At 35.7% G+C, this 21337-nt stretch overlaps 1 protein-coding gene across 3 annotated transcripts in view; it reads left to right on the top strand.

Moving 5' to 3' along the window:
* LOC128989684 (stress-activated protein kinase JNK) overlaps positions 1–21337 on the top strand; it is a 59833-nt gene that overhangs the window by 30978 nt on the left and 7518 nt on the right. For 2 of the 3 annotated variants that reach the window (XM_054411671.1, XM_054411672.1), the window contains exons 3-5: positions 15854–15950; positions 16548–16708; positions 20906–21035. In XM_054411671.1, the coding sequence (XP_054267646.1) occupies positions 15885–15950; positions 16548–16708; positions 20906–21035 (357 nt within the window). In that variant the 5' untranslated portion in view covers positions 15854–15884. Of the gene's footprint in view, positions 1–15853; positions 15951–16547; positions 16709–18987; positions 19179–20905; positions 21036–21337 lie in introns of those variants that run through there. The other variant, XM_054411673.1, reaches the window with a different exon arrangement.

Raw genomic sequence — 21337 nt, 5'->3', positions numbered from 1 at the left:
AAGTTACACTCGCTTAGCTGTTCTAGAGAGGTGAAAGGGTGTAAGAGACATAAGACTGCTACAGGTACAGCACAAAAACCAACATCTGCTTGTTGGTTGCTTGTTTGGTTTTATTATCTAAACGTGTAAAAAACAAATAAATTAAGTAAACAAAAGCAGTACCTAACAAAGGGTGACAACACCAAATAAAAACATAAAAAAGAGCAACAATAGTAAGAAAATATTTACAAGGTGTGTGTGTGTCTGTCTGTATGTGTGGATGTGTACAGAGCTACAGAGCACACCTGTTTTCGTTGTCCGATTGTGAGCAAATTTGATATGTAGGTACTAATCCTTGGTGTCTCTAGAGGTTTTTTCATTTTAGCGAATTTCCCATATGGAAAATAAGCTATTACCGTAGGTCTCATGGTAAGACCTAGACCCGGGACCGATTTACGTTTTCGTTTTGAGCTCCCCAGAGGCCAAAAGTACAAACCGTTCAAATTCATATATACAAATATATGTGTGCGTGTGTTTGTCCGTTAGCGCGATTAGATGTACGATCCGATTTTGATGAAATTTGGTACAAACGTGTAAACCTACGTGCATTTGAACGAGTTCGCGAACCAGCATGATTGGATTTATGGGAACGTGGGTTTATGGGGAGTTTTATGGGGTAAAAATTGATTTTTTCAACGGTTATGGAGGTAATTTAAGAAAATTTAAATTTAAAATTCCCATGTTATTCTTATATGGAGAATAAATAAACTGTTGTAGTTTGCTTGTTTATGGATATATTTTAACCAAATTTGAAAATTTGGTTTATTTCATACTAAGCTATCAACATTGCAATAAAAAAACAAACCTCAATATCCTCCCTGTAGCAGCAAACCTAACTACTTATGTTAATAATATAATTTAATGTTATTTAAATAGGAAATAATTTTTAGGGAATATTTTAGTAAAGTAGAAATCCACCCAGGTAAATGGAAATTCGCTTAGTCTGCAGGTTTGCTTTGGCGGGGGTATTTTTAATTATATTTTTAATAGTGATTTTCCCATAAAACCCATAAAATGACGGAAGAATAGAATTTTTTTCGAAAATGACCTGAACGATTTTGATAAAAATGTAGTATGTCGTAGCCCTTTAAATTGTGAACAAACCGGTAGAACTCCCATGCCTGTAAAAATTTAGGTTAAAAGTCGTTATAACTTATGTTTTTTTTTATTTTCCCATAAAACCCCCCATAAAATAAAAGAAAATCGGATTATTGAAAACAATTGGTTTTGTTTGAAAAAAGGGCGGTTTTGCCGGAGCATTCCCCCACCGGAGCCGCTGTTTCGCCAGGCCGGAACAGTGTTTTCAAATTCCGGCCAGTTTGTCGGAAAGTGGCAAGTGTGTCCCTGGCCTTATATGGATTTTATTATGTTCGTTCTCATTGCTGTTCTGGGAGGTACTAGATCTGGGCGATGCAAGGTCTCACAAAAATCGATACATTTAGTTGACCAATAAAAAAGGTTAAATTACCTTATTTCCCCCGTGGTCCAAGTGTATCCTACTGTTTCGACGCTTCCACCATCAGATCAGTACAAGAAGTGTATTCTTACCTCAAGAGTTATGTCATCTGATCTAGGTTGTTCTTGAGCGGATTGCCGATCTATGTACCGTTGGATTAGTGTCCTAAAAATATATTCTTTTTAGGATTAGTTGAATCACCACAGAAGTTTGTAAGATGCTTAAAGTAAAATTGTTTAAATGGCCACCATTTTGAATTGGCATACATTTTAAAATTGATAATTTGTGATCAAGTAGGTCAGGGCTCCTAAGCCATGTATATTTGTTCAAAAGACACGGAGACAGACGGACAGAACAGAAACACATGCATTTCAGACCCCTTACGTGTGATCTATTCTTATGTCTCGATCTTTAGAACAACTACACACCCTGTACGTAGTATCACTGACTTTTGGAAACTATTATTAACTACTACTAATCCATAAACGAGCTAACAAAAAATATTTTTATAGGAATACGTAGAATAAATTTAAGATATATTTTAATGCACTCCGTGTTTTAAGTAGTTACGTTACTTAGAGCCTGGAACTCGAGTGTCTAAACTTTTCCCCTATAGTAAAATTCACACCCCATCAACACAAACTAGCCGTTGCTAAAAGTTATCAGTGCAATGGAGCATAGTAGAATGCCCGCTCACAGGTCTTCTGTCAAAATTATATCTCTCTCTTAGTTTTCGATTCTTTGATTACTAATTTGGGTACCAGGTACCATATATAAATAAATGTAAAACTTACTACTCTACAGTACTATACACATTTGAACCACTACGGTAAACCATTACCGTCGCGTGCAGACTACAGGAATGCAGACGTATGACGCGTGTGTATGGAATGGATGGTGTAGAGCTAGTGCTATAGTCTGTCCGTTCGGCTGTGATACCCAGCGGATTAGGACGCTTCTCGGAACTCGACCGACCCTCCCCGACCGCTCGCCGGGCTGTCCAGCGACAAACAATGACTCATCTACTGTACCAGTCCCACAGATTTGCAATTTTTTAATTTCAATTTGAAATAAATTGTTATTTATATATTTGATTTCTACACGAAATTCTGAAAATAATGAGCCCAAACACGATGTAATTACTTAATATCTAAGATCGGAAAATTTATACTTTCGAACGGTCGTTGTATATATGCTCTGTTTTTTATTTTTTTATTTGATTTATTAGTAAGGGAACATTAAAAATCAATATTTAAAACAGAATTTTGAGGGTAAATTGTATAGTATTATCATTTATATAAGTATGTAAATTATATTGTAAGCAATGTAGCTTGTTATATTTCGTTATTTTTATTACGTAAAAACATTTAACTTCTGTATGATGTGTAAATGTATAAAACATGTAACAACAGCATCCATTTAAAGGTAAAGTTTAGACATTGGTACGGTCGTTGTATATATACAGAACTCTGTTTTTTTTCAAATATTTTGTACTAAGGGAACGTTAAAAATCAATTTTTAACGGAATCTTGAGGGTAAATTGTATAGTATTATTAAGCATGTAAGTATGTAAATTATATTGTAGGCAATGTAGCTTGTTATATTTTGTTATTTTTATCATGTAAAACATTGTACCTTCCCTCTTCAACAACATTGTATGTTGTGTTCTATATAGTGCTGTATATTATTGTCTTCTTGGAGAATCAAAACATAAAGAGTTTAATGATAATGCCATTTAGTTGTGATTTCTTATCCTAAAATTCATAAAATTATGACCAATTTTTTCGTTGTAAGAAGGAAGTTATGATGAGCCACAAAAAAATCCATCCTTTATACACTATAAACAAACTACAGTATACCGTCATCAGCGTTGTCCGACTTCCAGATCGTAGATATTAAGTAATTACATCGTGTTTGGGCTCATTATTTTCAGAATTTCATGTAGAAATCAAATACATAAATAAAAATTTATTTCAAATTAAAATAAAAAAATTGCAAATCTGTGGGACTGGTACAGTAGATGAGTCATTGTTTGTCGCTGGACAGCCCGGCGAGCGGTCGGGGAGGGTCGGTCGAGTTCCGAGAAGCGTCCTAATCCGCTGGGTATCACAGCCGAACGGACGGACTATAGTATCGATTCGGCACCACCCTGGGCCGGAGTGTTGGTACTCGTAGTTATATCTGCTCTTTGACAACCCTAGTTTGACTGGAGCACCACTTGAAATGCAATGCTGATCATACCCTTGTTCTCATTGTAATGTGAAAACCCCTGAAGTGTATTTCCCTTCCAGTAGGCATTCCATTCCGATGTTAAAGTTGTCAGTAGAGTAAAAGTTCACGCTGTCAGATGAAATTTTACGCAGAGGTTAATCTTAAAATCGTTTATAAATGGGTCTATTCGTGTTCGCAAAATGCCTTCGTGATACGCCCCATGAATTTATAAAGTTTAAGATGATGCTTCTAAAAGTTAATATCGATTGGTCGCCATGTCGATAGATATAAATCCCTCAATGTTGACTTTTGCACTACTGTATTTATGTATAGGCCTACTTAGTTTACGTGTCTAAAGGTTGATAATTAGTATGCTCACATATACTAAAAGGCTCAATCGAGTTTTAAACAATTTTTAAGTAAAAAAACAAATAGTAAAAAAAAATAACGCACGTAAACCGGACGACATTAACCTTAAAATTGTCTTTAGCACAACAATCTTTAAGGTCTATAAGGTTGCAAAATCAACTAGAAGCATATTCCATAGGGTGGAAAAATGTCCCGGGACGGTTAAATATTTCAAAAAGTAATAAAGATAGACTTAAAACTTGGTACACAGTTACTGGGCATTAACATCATTTTAACATATGAATCAGTGATACACTAGGCCTACCTCTTCAGGGGGACGACCCACAAGGAGTCAGAAGAAATTTTTAAATGTGAGCATAGGTTGATATGCACATCAAATTAAAGGTCTTTACTAGTATTATACAATGCCACAAACCTGAACTCAAACAGACAACCGAGTCAACAATGGCAGGCATTCAAAGATTTCTTGAATCTGCCATTTTGAATCTTTGAACGGCTTCCATTTTATACTCAGTTGTTCTTTTGATCTCAAATTTGTGTGATTATATACTTTTTTTTGGGAGAGGTGGGAAAATGCATTTATGCATTTATATATACTACTATTTATATATATACTACTAGTTAAGACCTTTTATTTGATGTGCATATTGACCTATGCTTACATTTAAGATTTTCTTCTGACTCCTAGCGGGCCGTTCTCCTAAAGAGGTAGCGCGTCATTTAATAATATGTTAAAATGATCTTTATGTCCAGTAACTGTGTACGAAGTTATGAAGCTATATCTATATTTTTAGCGAATTACCCTATAGGGAAGTAGGTGACATGACCGTAGGTGGCATGGTAAGACCTAAGCCCGGGAGCGATTTACTTTTTCATTTTGATGTCCCCAGAGGCCAAAAACACCATTCGTTAAAATTTTTATATATGTATATATATATATATATATATATATAGATTTATATATATATATATGTGTCCGTGAACGCGATAACTTGAGTAATCTTTGTCCGATTTTTATGAAATTTGGTTTAAAGGTGTAAAGCGGGATAAACTTGAATGAGTTCGCGAACCAGCATGATCGGACCATGGGAACAGGGCTTTACGGGGGGTTTTATGGGGTAAAAATTGGTTTTTCTCACTTTTGACCCTCAAAACACAAAGTTTCCCAATTTCTCTTTATACCTTTTTAAAGAGCTTAAAAAACAAATAATTTAGTATATAAAAGTATTTTTGTACGGTTATTGGTAACGGAGAAAATTTAAAAAATTTTAAATTAAAAATTCCCATGTTATTCTTATGGAGAATATTGTAAAATGTTGTAGTTTGGTTGTTTATGGATATATTTTGATCAATCTTGGCAAACTTATTTATTTTGTACTAAGCTATTAATATTTTACTAAAAAACACACTTTATTAGTTTCCTTGTAGCAGCAAACCTAGGTACTCATTTAAATATATTTAATTGAAAATCAATTCAGACAAATGGAAATTCGCTTAGTTGTCAGGTTTGCTGCGACGGGGGTATTCTTTTTTCATATTTAACCGTCCCGGGACTTTTTTCCACCCTGTATGTTAAAGACCCACCAAACAAATTGACAAAGATGAAAAATTCTCTAAGAGCATAATTAATTATGTTAAAAACCCACCGAACAAATTGACAAAGTAATCAATTTATAAATTCTATAACAAATTTTCATACTTACTGTACCACTTAATTATTTATGACCTAAAAGGTCGAGTATTTCATTGACAGCTGGTCAGACGTTTTCGTTTAAAATTTCCCTTCTGTCATAATCATCGATGTAGACTAAAATCTATAGTCAAAGGAGACTATTTTTTTAGACTTACATACTTATCCATATATAAATTCCAAAGTACCCATGAACTTTTGAGAAAACTACAAGTCACACCCCCATAAACCATAAAATTAATACTTAAAATGTTCGTCATGACGAGAAACCGCAAAACTATCCATTATATCATAAATTGCCCTTAAGGTAGTAATTCCTTTCTTAAGGTAACTTTACAATGTAAAGTTATTAGGTATATGTCATACTAGCTGTACCCGCGGGCTTTGCCCCGTTTTTCTAATTTTCAAGATGAGCTCGTTCGTATGGCTCAATCACGTCCTGGTTGAAGTTCGTTTGCTACGCTCACTCACCTTTAGGTTGGAGCTCGTTCGCTGCGCTCACTTGCCTTCAGGTGTTAGCTCGTTCGCTACGCTAACTCACCTACAGGTTGAAGTTCTTTCGCTACGCTCACTCACCTTTTGGTTGCAAATTAGCTGTTGTCATAAATTAAAAAAAAATTGTGCTGCACCCTGTTGGTAATCCTTGTAACTTTAATGCTATTGATCATCATAGAACAGAACCAACTTGTTTAATTGAAACAGCTGTTAAGATTCATTAACTCCTTTTAAATATGAAAAATCATAAGGTTAACATGGGAAACTCCTGAGCCATTGGGGCGGAGCCCGAAAGCCCGATCAGAATAAAAACTACTTAGTTTTCCTATTTAATGCCCAAAGAATCGGTGTACCGAATTTCAGCCTCCTAGGTAAATGGGAAGTGGGAGAATTAGTGATGAGTGAGTGAGTCAGTGAGTGAGTGAGTCAGTCAGTGAGGGCTTTGCCTTTTATAAGTATAGATACCTAATGTAAAAAATACCTCAGCTGTACTTATGTGTATGTTATTCTTTTAATTTATTACCTTATTAAAATCAGGTGTGATTATTTGTTTGTATTACTGTATTTTGCTTTGTTTAGCCTATTTCAGCTTTTATTTCCTTAACTTTGAAGTCAAACGGGGTGAAGCCCGTGGGCAACAGCTAGTCTTTAATTATGGCGATTATGGTCAATTGTTTCTTTTGTTTACATTCTTCTATTGTTAAACAAATTCATTTATTCATCTGCGATTATCATATAGGATTTATTTGTCTGCCGACCAGTCGTTGTTTTGTTAAAAGTCTGCTCTTGTTAAGGCAAACTATTCATTTGATCTCTTATGTTATCATTATTTCAGAGAAGCACTGCATTTATTGACAAATGTAATGCAATTTTACCATTTTCATATGTCCGTATTATACGCTTTCAAATTAGAAAAACTGAATTTGATTAGGGATAATTAGTATCCCGCAAGGACCGACAAGGCCGGGAACAGGCTAGATAAATAATCAATGTACAAGTCGATAATACTACTGTACATAAATGCCTTTACTTAGTTCAACGCCTTCATCAAGGTCAGTGTCTTCATAAGGCGAGTGCTGTGTCTGTTACTATTGTACCGTTATGATTATTACGCCATAACATTTCTATGGCTGGTGGTTGGGGGTTGAATGAGCCAGTGGTAGGAAGGGGTCGGGGTGGTTCGCGCATGCGCGGCATGGCATATCCAACATTATCATTATGCGTAATCGTCCATCATTCCACAGGCGCCGGTTGTTGGAGATTTTGGCTCTTCTTCAACGTATCTCTTGTTATTTCTGCGGTCAGCGTAACTCCCCTCTGATTTCGCGCCTTCCTTGCCAATCATTATGCAATTGGGATGTCCCATGGGATACAATTTACACACCGTAAAGTACAGTGTAGTCGAACTTAGAAAGACTGAGATGAACAAATTTTGTTAACTCGACTATTAAGCCATTCTAAAATTGGTACTATACTATATGATGACAATGCAATATTATATCATTTAATTTTAATATTTCCCTTGGGCTTGTTTTTATAAGCTCGCATTCTTGCTAATTTTGATACTTCCCGATGAGCTAGAGATTTGAAACTTGAAACATAGCTCACAAATGGATGACAATGCAATATTATATAATTTAATTTTCATATTTCCCTTGGCCTACGCCCCATGGGCTTTCAAATTTTCGATGTTTACATTTTGAAAGAATGTAAATATATCAATTAACTAGCAGAGTACCCGTCCTTCGTACGGGGTTGGCATCTAAGTATAAAATGCTTTTTGCAGTTATACTCCAGCTTTGCGTTTGCAATGAGGGAGGACACAGTTTGATAAAATTTGCTTCTTTAAATTTACAGTATTCTATAGTATTACATATCTACAATAGCCATAATGTTCCACCACTTCACCTAATAGAGAAAAATAAATGATAAAATATTCGCAAAATATCACAAATTATTCATGAAATCAATAACATAAACATAACTGTAAACAATCCTACTTTGACAGTTTGTTCTCATTGCGTATTACAGTTTTTTGTTGCTGCTCAGTTCAAATTAGCTGTTTTCATAAATGCATAAAAAATGGTAAATCTTATCTTTTACATATCATAGAACCAACTTTTTTAGTTGAAACAGCTGACTAAATTCTTTAATTTCCTTTAAATATGAATACTCATAAGGTTAACATGGGTAACTACAGAGCCACTGGGGTGGAGCACGAAAGGATTTTGAGATAAGAATATACCTATATGTTAATCGGAAATGTGAGCTATTATCATGCCAAATGTCAGCCCAATCCGTCCAGTAGTTAATGCGTGATTGAACTTCAAACAAACACACAAACTTTCACGTTTATAATATTAGTAAGATTTAAGTCAGCTGTATGTTTTCTGTGGTTTTAGCCCCTGGGGAGTAAAAATCAGCTGTTGTCAACTCAGTTGTAAATTTCGATTGTAAACAATTGCATAGTTCGAAAGTATATATTGTTTATTCGGTTGTAGTTAATTGCTGCCTTATCGATGGAATAATGTACACTAACGCAATCGTAATAGACGAAACGATTGAATCACTTACTAAACAGCTGCTGTTTCAATTAGCAAATTAAAATTAAAAACCTGGTTATAATTGGTCTAAAATCGTTACATTGTTTTTTTTTTCAGGTAGAATAATTATCGATAGTAAAAATAAAAAGTGTAGAATTTTCAGTGGGACCTCCCCCACTTATTGATTAGCGGGGGCTCCTTAACTCGTTATACTCGGTCATATTTCCTACCTACAACGCATTTACATCTTTGTTTGTATCATTTTGCCCGGTGTAACGCCTGCAGATCATGAAGAATGCAACAACGGTGCACCGGCGACATGGCGTGTAAGGGGGTTGCCGGAATTTTATCCCCCTGGAATTTTACCCCCTGGGCAAAGCTGACGTGACTATGACGTAGTAACCTGAGTGACCAAAAGTTTGTTCGCGGCCGGAATTTTACCCCCGCGGATTTGGAAGTCTAATGAAAATAGACAGAGCGTGATTAATTAGATTAGCAATAAAACCCGGAATTTTACCCCCTGTCCATATAACTAGCGTTTAGACAACTGAAGATGTACGGGCCGGATTTTTACCCCCGGATTTTTACCCCCGGATTTTTACCCCCGGATTTTACCCCCCGGAATTTTACCCCCTGGTCCATTTTAGAAATTGAATGTTTGATTTTCTTATTTCTGTTTTTAATTGATTGTAAACATTTCATTATTTAGTAGCCTATCTTTATTTATTTATTTTGTAAAGAAATGTTCGAAACAATTATCATTCAGTTGATTGTTTATACGTCATATTAACCAACTGTTAGCTTCAAAGATCGAATCCTAATACTAGAATCTCAAAATTAAAATTAAAAACCTATTCGGTTAGTTAATGTTACAAATAAATTAATATAGGCTACTTAATAATAAAATGTTTACTATTGAATTAAAATAAAGATAAAGATTAAGATAATTAATCATTCTCACAAATTTATACATCTGGCCAGGGGGTAAAATTCCGGGGGTAAAATTCCGGGGGGTAAAATTCCGGGGGTAAAATTCCGGGGGGTAAAATTCCGGGGGTAAAAATCCGGGGCCGTACACTCTAGATTTTTATAATTAGATGTGTTCTGATTAAACTCACAACCGTGAAAATATATGTTTAATTCCGCGTTTAATCCATCGAGCTGTTGTCCCGAAACTCAAAAGTTCGCGGCCGGAATTTTAACCCTGGTTTGTGACGTCACGTTTGCCCAGGGGGTAAAATTCCAGGGGGATAAAAATCCGCTACCCCGTGTAAGGAACATCATCAGGAATTTGGATTTGTAATAATATTCTAATTTATGATTTCAGCGTTTAACAACTCCTTATCTGCGGGCAATCCGCGCATAATAAGTATTATTTTATTTTTCATAGACAAGTTACTCAATTCTTATTAGAATAATGCTGATAATGTTATTAGAATTTTTGTTTCTAATCTACTCAAATTTACATTTCTTGAGGTTCTAATGGTGCACTTATTTATTTTATTTTTATTTGATTTTATTTACCAACGGCAATACACTAATTTACAAAGATATCAGTAGTTTGACAGTTCAACAGTGAATATTTGTGCTTATGACTACATTAACAATAATAAAAACGAAATTGATAACAATAATAGACAATGAAATGCGTAACAGTAATAATAAAGAAATGAACAACAATTATAAATAATTAAATTAACAACAATAATAAATAATTAAATTAACAACAATACTAATGATTTGAGATAACATGCACTTGATCTTAAAGTGGTTGAAAATAAAATAAAATCAATCATTAAATTTAGCTCATTAATTTTAGTTTTAAATAGGAGAAAAAGTGACCAACAAAAATAGTAGTCCAACCCTTTTGACTATAGAAACTAAATTTTCACACTTTTTAAATTAATTAACTGTCTGGCTGAGTAAATTAACTTTAAACACCACTTTATTCTTTTCTGGTAATTTCCCCATCATTGATTTTAAAAACAAAAATAAACTGAACCCTCCTGTACATCTTAGTTTTTATCTTTGACTATGATCAAATTACTTTGAAGAAGTCACTCCATTTTTCTGTCAAAGTTGTAGCCAATTTATAATAAAAATAAACTTAGTTCAACTAAACATCTTCTTTTATGTGGCTATGTCGAAGGTCAAGGTTTTTATTTCCCTTCTACTGTCCGCGAGACTAAAGAAGTCCCCTGAGCACCGGCCTATTCGTAGTTTGAAGGCGTTACGCTTGAACGTTTCGCGCGACAATTACTGTAGAGCCGTCTTGACGCTGCGCTGCTAGTTTTAAGGCTTAGTTTTTGTATTTAATATCTGTATGATTTTTATAAATCTATGTCATTATATTTTTTTGCATAGTCATACAATCGAAGGAAACCCATTTTCTAGTGTTACTAAGGCAAATTAATAACCATTCTACTTTATGATTTTTGTTTAGTTAAATGTAACAATACCAATAAAATACAATACAATAAAATCCATATCTTTTAAGAGACGCCGAAGTGCCCATTCGCTCCATTTAAAATTAATTCTTTCTCTCAAAACAGGTAATAGTTTTTTACATGTAGGGACAATTTTTTTGTTCTTTTAAAAATCGCGTATTACATCTACAATTACACGTTTATCAAAGCTATCTATTTGTACTTTATGGTGGTTAGCCTTCTTGCGTTTTTCCCGGGTGTACAGAGTTTTTCATCCGGTGTTTGTTTGCCGGCTTTTCTAATTCGTTTAATAGTTTTTTTCTGGAACTTTACAACAGTTTGCGGCACGTTCTGTTGCCTTTTCTATCGGCACTAATTTGTCTTTACATTCGTTGTCACAACACTCGATCACCCGTCTAATTAAATCTCTCTCCCCACTATGTATAGTAGCACCACGTTTTCTTAAATCCATAGCTACAAGGACCGTCCAAAACAGAACTCACTACGCGAACACACGAGACTGCAATGAATCGAATGACGCTTCCACATGAAGATTATCCACTTACCAAAACAAAGATAGAGTAATTATGTTTACAACAGTTGTTTCCAGACAGACATCGAGGCGAGGCGCCCAGATGCTTAGCGCCTGCAAATAGTGCGCGATACCCTCCAAACATAGCTGCGTATCGCTCTGGCTCAAGGGACTTCTTTACTCTCGCGGACACTAGTTGCTTTAACTGTGCTTCACAATGGGGTAAGGATGTAGAAGGGTTAAACATTTTTTACATCTGCTGTAGACAGCATAATGCCTACTCTTTTAATACACCAAAATGACTATAATATTTTCGGCGAATTTCCATTTGCCCGATTGGATTTTCAATAAAATCTATTTAAATAACATTAGGTTTAACAAGTTTCTAGGTTTGCTGCTACAGGGAGGGTAATAAAGTGGGGTTTTAGTAGAATATAAAATAAGTTAGCTTAGTATAAAATAAGTTAATTTGCCAAGTTTGATCAAAATATACCCGTAAACAAGCAAACCACAACAGTTAACTTATTCTCCATAAGAATAGCATGGTAGTTTTAAATTTATGATTTTTTGAATTTTTCCTGTGACCAATAACTGTAAAAACCTTCAATTTACTTAATTATTTGTTTTTCTAAGCTCTAAAAATGGTACTAAGATAAATTGGGAATTTTTTTGTTTTGAGGGTCAAAAGTGAGAAAAACCAATTTTTACCCCCGCAAAACCTCGTTCCCATAGTCCGATCATGCTGGTTCGCGAACTGCTGGTCTAGTGGTTAGAGCACGGGACTTCGGTTCCAGAGGTCCCGGGTTCAAATCCCGCCAAATCACCATTGGATTTTTATCGATGTGATAATGCCGCAACTCCTAGGTCCAGCCTGAAGTAATGTGAAAAACAATTCCCTGCTTGTGCCTAGCGTCCTAGGAAAGAAATATATATATATACATAGGTATATAAAAATGTCAACGAATATTCCCGGTTACCCAGATCTTACCATGAGACCTACGGTAATAGCTACTTCCCTTATAGGGAAATTCACAAAAAAACTAAGGCCTACCGCACACGAGAGACTTTTTGTCGGCCGACTTTTTGGTCGTAGTCGGGAGTCAAAGTCGGCCCCATAGTGGTAAATCTGAGCGCGCACACGGGCCGACCGCAGCAAGACAGTCGGCAGACTGTCTGCAGACAGTCGGGGCAGTTTGGTGCTGACCGATTTTCCCGCCGACTGCTCCCCGACTCAACTGTCGTGTCTTATTGATAAAGGCATGGAGATAAGTTTGAACGCGCACACTGACGACTAAAAAGTCTGTCTGTCTGACAGTCGAGTGCGTTGTTATCATGTGTATTATTATTGTTATTATGATAAGTATTATTATTTGTGTGTTGTTGTTATTATTATGGCTTCGACAACCACCAGTGCAAGTGTTTTGAGGGACGAGAAAGTTGATAAACCTATCGATGAAGTTGAGGCACGGTCCCCTCTTTATAAAAAGACTTTGAAAGAGTATTTGGTCATAATAAAAAAATACCCCCGCTGCAGAAAACCTGCAGACTAAGTGAATTCCCATTTGCCTGATTATTTTTTTTATTTAATCTATTTCAATAAAATTAGGATAAACGAGTACCTAGGTTTGCTGCTACAGGGTGTGTTTTAGTAAAAAATTAATAGCTGAGTATAAAATAAATATATTTGCCAAGTTTTATCAAAATACATCCATAAACAAGCAAACTACAACAGTTTACTTGTTCTACATATAAATGACATGAAAATTTTAACTTTAAATATTTTGGAATTTCCCTGTAACCATTATGATAACAAATTAGCATGCTAAATTATTTGTTTTTCAAGCTCTGCAAAATGTTTTCTAAAGAAATTGCGGAATATTTTGTTTTTATCGTAAAAAAATGGGAAACCCCCATTTATACCCGATAAACCCCCCATAAACCCCCGTTCCCATAGTCATGCTGGTTTGCGAACTCATTCGAATAAAATACATGTAGATTTACACGTTTGTACCAAATTTCATCAAAATCGGATAATTTTTTTTTTGAGTTTTCGTGCTAACGGACAAATATATATATGTGTGTGTGAATTTGAACAGATGATTTTTTTGGCCTCTGGGGACATCAAAACGAAAAGGTAAATCGGTCCCGGGACCAGGTCTCACCATGAGACCTACGGTTACAGCTTATTCCCTAAAAGTTATGGGATGAGGTATTTGAAGCCGGGGTATTAACAATTGGTCAAAAAAATCGTTTGTCCGGATATTTCCTCAAATCCGAGTATATAGGTAAATTTGTCCTTTCAAGGTTCTCGGACTATAAATTGGATGCACCCAGTATTTTCTCTTAAGTTTTCTTGCACGAAATCTTGTCAGTAAAGCACATATGACAGCGGTTTCTGTCATAAACATCCTTTTGACACTCGAAAGACGACTAAACAGTCGTGTCGTGTGCGCACCCATAGTCAACGACCAAACAGTCTTGACGACTTTTCGATTGTCCACCCGACTCCAGCCAGACAGATGGCCAACAGTCGGCCGACAAAAAGTCTCTCGTGTGCGGTAGGCCTAAGCTGTGCTTTGTTTGAATGGTTATTCATGTTTGGTTATTTAGAAACTACTCTTTCTTTATAGTATTACTTACATAGAGTGTTGCTCTTTGCTCATACTTAATAGGATGAGAACCCAAAAAAGGTTGTTTTACATTGTTATTCAGTAGGCTACAATAGTTAATTAACACCCACTGTTGCGTATAGAAATCACAAAAAATATTATTTTGAGGAACAATCATAAGTGAGTCTCTGGCACTGGTTTGGCCTTTGCGGCGGCAGTTAGAGTGTGATGATTTGAGGTTGAACTGTTTTCCTCAGATGAGTCTCTCCCACCAAGCTGTGTCACTTGCCTAAGACAGGATTCAAACCCTTAATGAATGATTCTGTCTCCCAGCTTGAAGTCTTGAAGAGACAACTGCTGGTCTAATCACCACTGGTCAACAAATGGTCCAACTAGTTCTAAACCTATCTTGCAACAAATGTTGGATTTGGCTTTACTGTTTTGTTTGGTTTTTAATAGTCATGAAGGTTTGACCTTTGACTATTGCTTTACCACAGAATAAAGACCTAACCCAAAACCCTTACTGAGCCAAAAAACAATGCGTTTGTATCTGCTGGAGTCTACACTAGAATATGAGCGCTGCTGGTACAGTAAAATATCTAGCGAAAGAATCTTTTCTGATAAAAGAAATATCTAGCGAAACAAAAACAAAGTAAATGAAAATAGTGCAAATGTATTCATCGTGATTCGTTTATACTATCATAGAGACTATCACTATTTACTTTCAAACACGCCACCACGAAACTTCACGCATGATTAGGCCTTGATTTAAAAGGGTTGATCAATATCAATATCAATTAGTTAAGATGGGGACGCCACTATGTGCGTATTTTAAAACAAATATGAGTGAGGGATGAGTGTAGGATGAGTGGCGCGATCTTGTAGTCTTGTTAGTGACTAAGGCCGACATGTTCCTTAGACACAGCTGTTAATTAATAGCCCATACAGCCAATGGCAACTAAGGGACCTACAGTTTATAGTGGAAACCAAACCACATTCTTTGTGATTAACAAATTGGTCTAGTTATCAAGATAGTACTGCGGATAGTCATAGTACTCACTAGTGCGGACGTTAATCCACAACAGGGAGCGTCGCATCCACAGTGCATGCCTATAAATATCCACAATTCGTAACCTCCTAGTAGCTGGATTACAGGACATCACCGTCCCAGTCATTTGTAAATATGACCAGGCGATAGCAACAGCACTTCTCTCTCCTCCTGTCCTCACGCCTTGCCTAGGCCATCAGCCAGTGACAACAGCGCTCCTAGATTCTGGCGTAGACACAAGCAAATTCAAAAGCAATTTTTTTGTCTTTATTTTGCTCAGTGAGAGTTCTGGGTTACATTTTTTTCCTGTGGCTATACTCGCATAGCTATCTGTAAGTAAGGTATGGTTATTTCATTCTTGATGGTCGATATATCGACAGCTGTTCATTGTATCATTTTACACGATGATAATGGAATGTATGTGGTGTGTTGCAGGCCAGGCAATGCGACAAGAGGTGTGGGACACATGCCCGTGCTGATACCCTGTTTCTCCCTCTCTCACCACGCTGCCAATGCTACTCACCAGTCTACGGTATGTGTATACCTTGTAAGACAACCCATCAGAATCAGCAGTTTAAACATTCATTGGACGTTTCTATTTTAAGCCATTGCCCAGAGTGCAGTGCTGCTAATTTGTTTTACTTTCCAATCCAGCTTGATTGATAGGCTGTGTGCACCATTGACTTTGGCAATATTTTTTTAGACTTTAGCTACAACAAACTAAGTTATAATATCTGCTTGTACGAGGTTAGTCATCCAAGAAACACAATGTGGTGTGTTGAGAGTACAAGTATTAGAGATAGCAACACTGATTACAGTACCTACCACTAATTAGGGGCGGCAATAAGAACCCAGTTTGTTCACCAGGCCTCCCTCTCCCAATAATCTTCAAATCAATTAATTATTTAAGATGGGGACGCCACTATGTGCGTATTTTAACCCAAATATGAGTGAAGGATGAGTCGTAGTACTCAGGGCTAGATCCGCCACTGGTCTGGATTAATCAAAATCTGTGTCAATGGAATTTAGATTGATGAGAGTTTATTGTGCTGTTAGCATAAATTAAAAAATGCCTCACCTTCTAATTTTGTATGCCTTGTTGTTCATACTGTATTATCCCTGGTTACAGTTGGTGAGTGGGCCAGGTCGCATGCCGTTCCTTAGCCCCAAGATGTCCTCTAGGCTCACCTCCATGTTCTACACTGTGGAGGTCGGTGACACCAAGTTCACCATTCTCAAGCGATACCAAAACCTGAAACCTATAGGATCTGGAGCTCAGGGAATTGTTTGGTTAGTAATTTAAATACTTGTCATTGTACAACAATGTGCACCTTTTTTGTTTATCATTTAATCCTGCTGCAGGTGAGGTATAATGTATGTACGCTGAGGAGTTTTTAACTTGTTAGTCACAGAACCGAGCCTATGATGCAATTTTACAGCAACTCATTGGCATTTTGTTTAGCACAGTCTCATTTTCCTTATATCTGGGTAGCTGAGTAATTTTAGTGTTCACCTAATGATCTAAAGGTTGCCGGTTTGGTTCTGAGAAAAGTCAGACATTTTTTTAATGGTTCAAAACTAGATTCAGCTGTCCTTGATAAAAGGACCAGGCTACATTTAATGCTATTGTCATGCTCGGTAAGCTATTGTTGACATACCTGGACAATCTGCATCTTCCCAGCATAGACTGACTGTGGTAAACACATGTATTGGATGCTTACTTTGCATTTAGAGCTCGTGGTGCGTTTAACATACATTCTGTGTTTCTCCTGCAATGGGTTAAATGGTTTATGTAAAATCTGTAGTTTGTAGTTTGCAGATCCTCTCATATTCAGACCCATTTTCTCGTCCTAGTTTTATTTTACCTTTTCTCAAAATTCAAAAGTAAGTTTGTGAGAGCTCACGATGTACAGTTGACTCAAGTACTTATTGTGGTGTGTCTGTTTATCACAATAAATCTATTCACAAACCAATGAAAGTTATCTGTTGTTAAACTGTGTACACTTCTGCTCTGATTCAGTTGAGTGGTTAGTGTCTAAACAGCATAAACTGTCATCAGTAGTGTCTATTGCTTAAACTACATTTTTCTTAAAAAAAACCCTAATATGATATTTTAACTTCTTTAAAACAAAGTTTAAAAAAAATTATGTCATTTTAAGTTAAAGTTGGTTTAGCTGTGCTAGGTTTAGTCCCGAAGTTGCTGGATATGAGGGGTCCTACTGTATTGAATGTTAGTAAATTGAATTTGGTCTGCTCATTACGATGTAGGCTATTATTTTCTCTTATCTGTAAATTTGCTTTTATTAATTATTTTGTTTGCTGAACTTATAATTTTAAGAACTATCATTTATATACAATGTTAGTGCCCACATTGGTATGTGTCCACAAAATTGTTGTTTGCACAAAATTGCCCTTCTATTTGTACAAGGCTTCTTACTTAGATTATCTTTGCATAAAGTAAAGTCATACTTTTGTTGTATTATTTTATTTTGTATTTTTGGTACTTGCCTGTTATATCAAATTTTAAATGAAATTCCACCACAGCCCCTCACTAAACTTCCTTGTAAATGACAACAAATAAAAGCTTTAAACAGCTCATCGCCTTTAGATTAAATGTTATGGAATAGTTGTAGCTTAGCTAGTTTTAGAAACATTATTAATGTAGTTCAATTAATGGAGCCACCGTCAGAGAAAAATTGCTGCTGTAAAGTCCTGTTTTATTTCTTAGACACCAACTTGTTGAATAGGCAAAACTATGAGGACAACTCACTGAAAGCTCTGAACCATGGCTTATTTTAAAATGCATCCATAAACTATAATAGTACTAGTACAGCAAATTAAGAGTGAAAATATAGCTTTAATAGTAGCTCACTAATGAGCGGCTCATTTAACTGGTTTCTTTGGTTAAAAAACTTGTAACTCACCTGGTCGATAGATGAGATTTATATTTCTAGTCAGTGATATAAGTTGACAAGTTGTGTATTATAAATTAAAAGATTCTGGGAAGACAAATGCTGTTGTAATAATAAAATCATAATTATTGATATTTTATTTTGTTTACAGTCAACATTTATTTTTTGCCATGCTATTAATTATATTTTAATACATTTAGGTCCCTTCTTCAGTATAAAACTGTCTATCATTGTATTATTTTACCTGTGTTCACATTACTTTGTTATTTCTGCCTGTTTCTGTATTTTAGTTTTTGAGTTTCTCAGAGTGTGCTTACAGTGTATTGGGCAATTAATCATTTGAGTCATAAAGTCTTATATCGGCAATCAATAATGTAAAACAACATGAAAAGTTGAAGGTACCTTGAAGTACACAGAATCTTGGTAGTCAAGTAATTCTATGCTATGTAGGCCTATGGGGTTTTTGTTGACTAGGTACTGTTATTAATGCTGTTATCAATTTTAACTGTCTGTGGCCGAGCTTGATTGTAGAGGACCACCTTAAATAAATGGTAGACAGTTCTGGTGAAATTTCACACTATCACACTCTGAAATCCTCTAAAGTCTTTTTTTTTCTTTTATGGTATTTTAAATTGTGTTGTTATTATTTTTGCGTAGTGTTTGATTTGGCACCGTGAGCTAGCTGTTGTTGTATATCGTACCTAGTTGTTGCATGCGATTGCCATCGTACTCATGATAGTCCCCAAGATGGCGTTCTATACACAAGAGTTTGGGGATACTGAGTTCTCTGTTCCTGAACGTTACACACAGCTCATCCCCAAGGGGATAGGAGCTCAAGGCATGGTTTGGTAAGTTTACAGTAGATCTCCTCTACACGTGGGTAAAATCTGTTAGATGGCCCCAACTCTTTTGAATTCAAATTGGGTTAGGATAGTTATTTAATTTGTTGCGTTTTTAATGGGAAATTTAATTTTTTGTTGGAAATTATATAAAAAAATAACTATGAAAACCCTTTAAAGCGTAATTTTTTCAAACAATTGCCAGACCCTGCTACAATGTTTTTTCCCCCAATCCCGCGAAACCATCCCTCGTTTTGCCCTTTGCTTTTGGAATAAGTGTCATGTGGCATGATTCAATTCATAAATCTCACCGTCGAAATTGAATTTTAAAAATTCAAATGGGAGTGTTGCTAGTCTGGTGGTTAACATCTCAGACTTTCGTGCGGGTGGGACAGGTTTGATTCCCGGCATACCCACAAATCATATGGGCATGGACCGTTCCCAAACACCCCTCCTATCTTCTCTTCTAATAAGTGTCACTGGCGTAAACAAGAATAAAAAAATACCTAGGGGAGTATCAACTGGAATTTAGGTCCTTAATGTCAACTAAATGTTTCTCTAACTTATAACCATAGTACCACACTGTGTTTTTGGAAAACAAATTCATACTTGATTTTCCCTTTATTTTGACCCATGAAACCATTTCCCAAAGTTTGACTGTTAGCTTGCTGGACACCCTTGCCATCTGTCTCTGTTTCCACTCATTACGATCGGAAACAGCTGTTAAAGATCGACAAACTAATGGACAATGAGCTGAATCCAGTCCTAGTTCCAAATGTGTTAGTTTCACTAACTGGTTGTCAGATTCCTCCCGACCTACTGGTTTGGGTCATGTAGAGAACGTCTTGTCAAACCGTAGCAGTGTCTTTTTATGCGTGAAGAGGAAGGCTCGAAATGATTAACCAAACGTACCCTGACCCGACTTGTATTTAAAGGAATTGAGGGTAGCTAAAATTGTTGAACAAAAATAGAATTACTATGTTGTTAATAAGTACTGGTTTTTGCTATGACTAATACCTAAAATTGTTAATTTCCTTAATTATGCATTTTGGGTTGTGCTAGTATGTTATCATTTCGTTTGTGTTCTTTTTTTATTAAATTAGTCAAACAAAACCATACATATAATTAGTTGTTAGTTTTGATATTGTGTAGTTGAATAGATACTGTGCTCGCCTAGTTATCAGATTGTTGTGGGTTTGATCCTGAGAAGAGTCAGTAGCTTTTTGATCATTCAAAACTGGACCTTGCGGCTCTGGCCATTTTTGTTTTAAGAGATGGTTCTGGCTAAAAAAAACGCTGTTCTTAGTCTGTAACAAAGCTACACAAATCATCTCACTCCACTCTTCAACACTCATTCAGCTTAAAAGTTTTACCGAAAGTACTTTTATGTTTTATTAAAGAGATTAATTGGTAAGTGATTAACAGAACTAGCACAATTCTAATTAGGCCTACTTTTTGTTTTCCAAACAAATTGTGTTTATAAAATAAATCAAATTAATAATACGTCATTGACATAAGATTACAGAGTCTCCAAATAGTGTTTGTTTGAAACTGGAAATTCAAAATGGTTAAAATCTCTGTATCTGTAAGAAGATGTCCCATTATTTCATTTTTATTTTGTTAACCCTCACCTTGATTAAAACCTTAAGTTTAATTTGTTAACGTAATCAAGATTCGTCCAAGATCTCGTAATACTGAACTTGTTTGTTAACATATGTCTAAATGTTTCTGTGCAGTGCTGCATATGACACAGTCACACAACAAAATGTTGCCATCAAGAAGCTTTCCAGGCCATTCCAGAACGTAACTCATGCAAAGCGAGCTTACCGCGAGTTCAAACTAATGAAACTCGTCAATCATAAAAATGTAAGTAGAATAATCGGAAACTAGTTTTTATGTAGATATTAGATAAGATTTATTTTTGTTTTGCTCAGTTGTAGCACGTATTTTATTGTCCTTTGATGGTGTTGGAAAATGTCCTGTAGCTATAAATCTTTTTAAAGGAAGTTAATATAAACACCTTGTTGTTCTATAGGTAAATTTAAAGTTCAAACATGTCCAGAATAGTTTGTTGTATCCTTAACCAAGAAACAACACTTTAAACTGAAAGTTTGAATCCCATCTCTCAGGGTCTGGTGGGTCTCCATGAGGAGCCCACCTGTTAGTGG

This window comes from Macrosteles quadrilineatus, unplaced genomic scaffold, assembly GCF_028750875.1.
Source record: "Macrosteles quadrilineatus isolate MER2022 unplaced genomic scaffold, UCM_ALF_1.0 Scaffold_3__2_contigs__length_128488019, whole genome shotgun sequence".
NCBI classification, from domain to species: domain Eukaryota; kingdom Metazoa; phylum Arthropoda; class Insecta; order Hemiptera; family Cicadellidae; genus Macrosteles; species Macrosteles quadrilineatus.
This window is presented reverse-complemented; position numbering and strand designations above follow the sequence as displayed.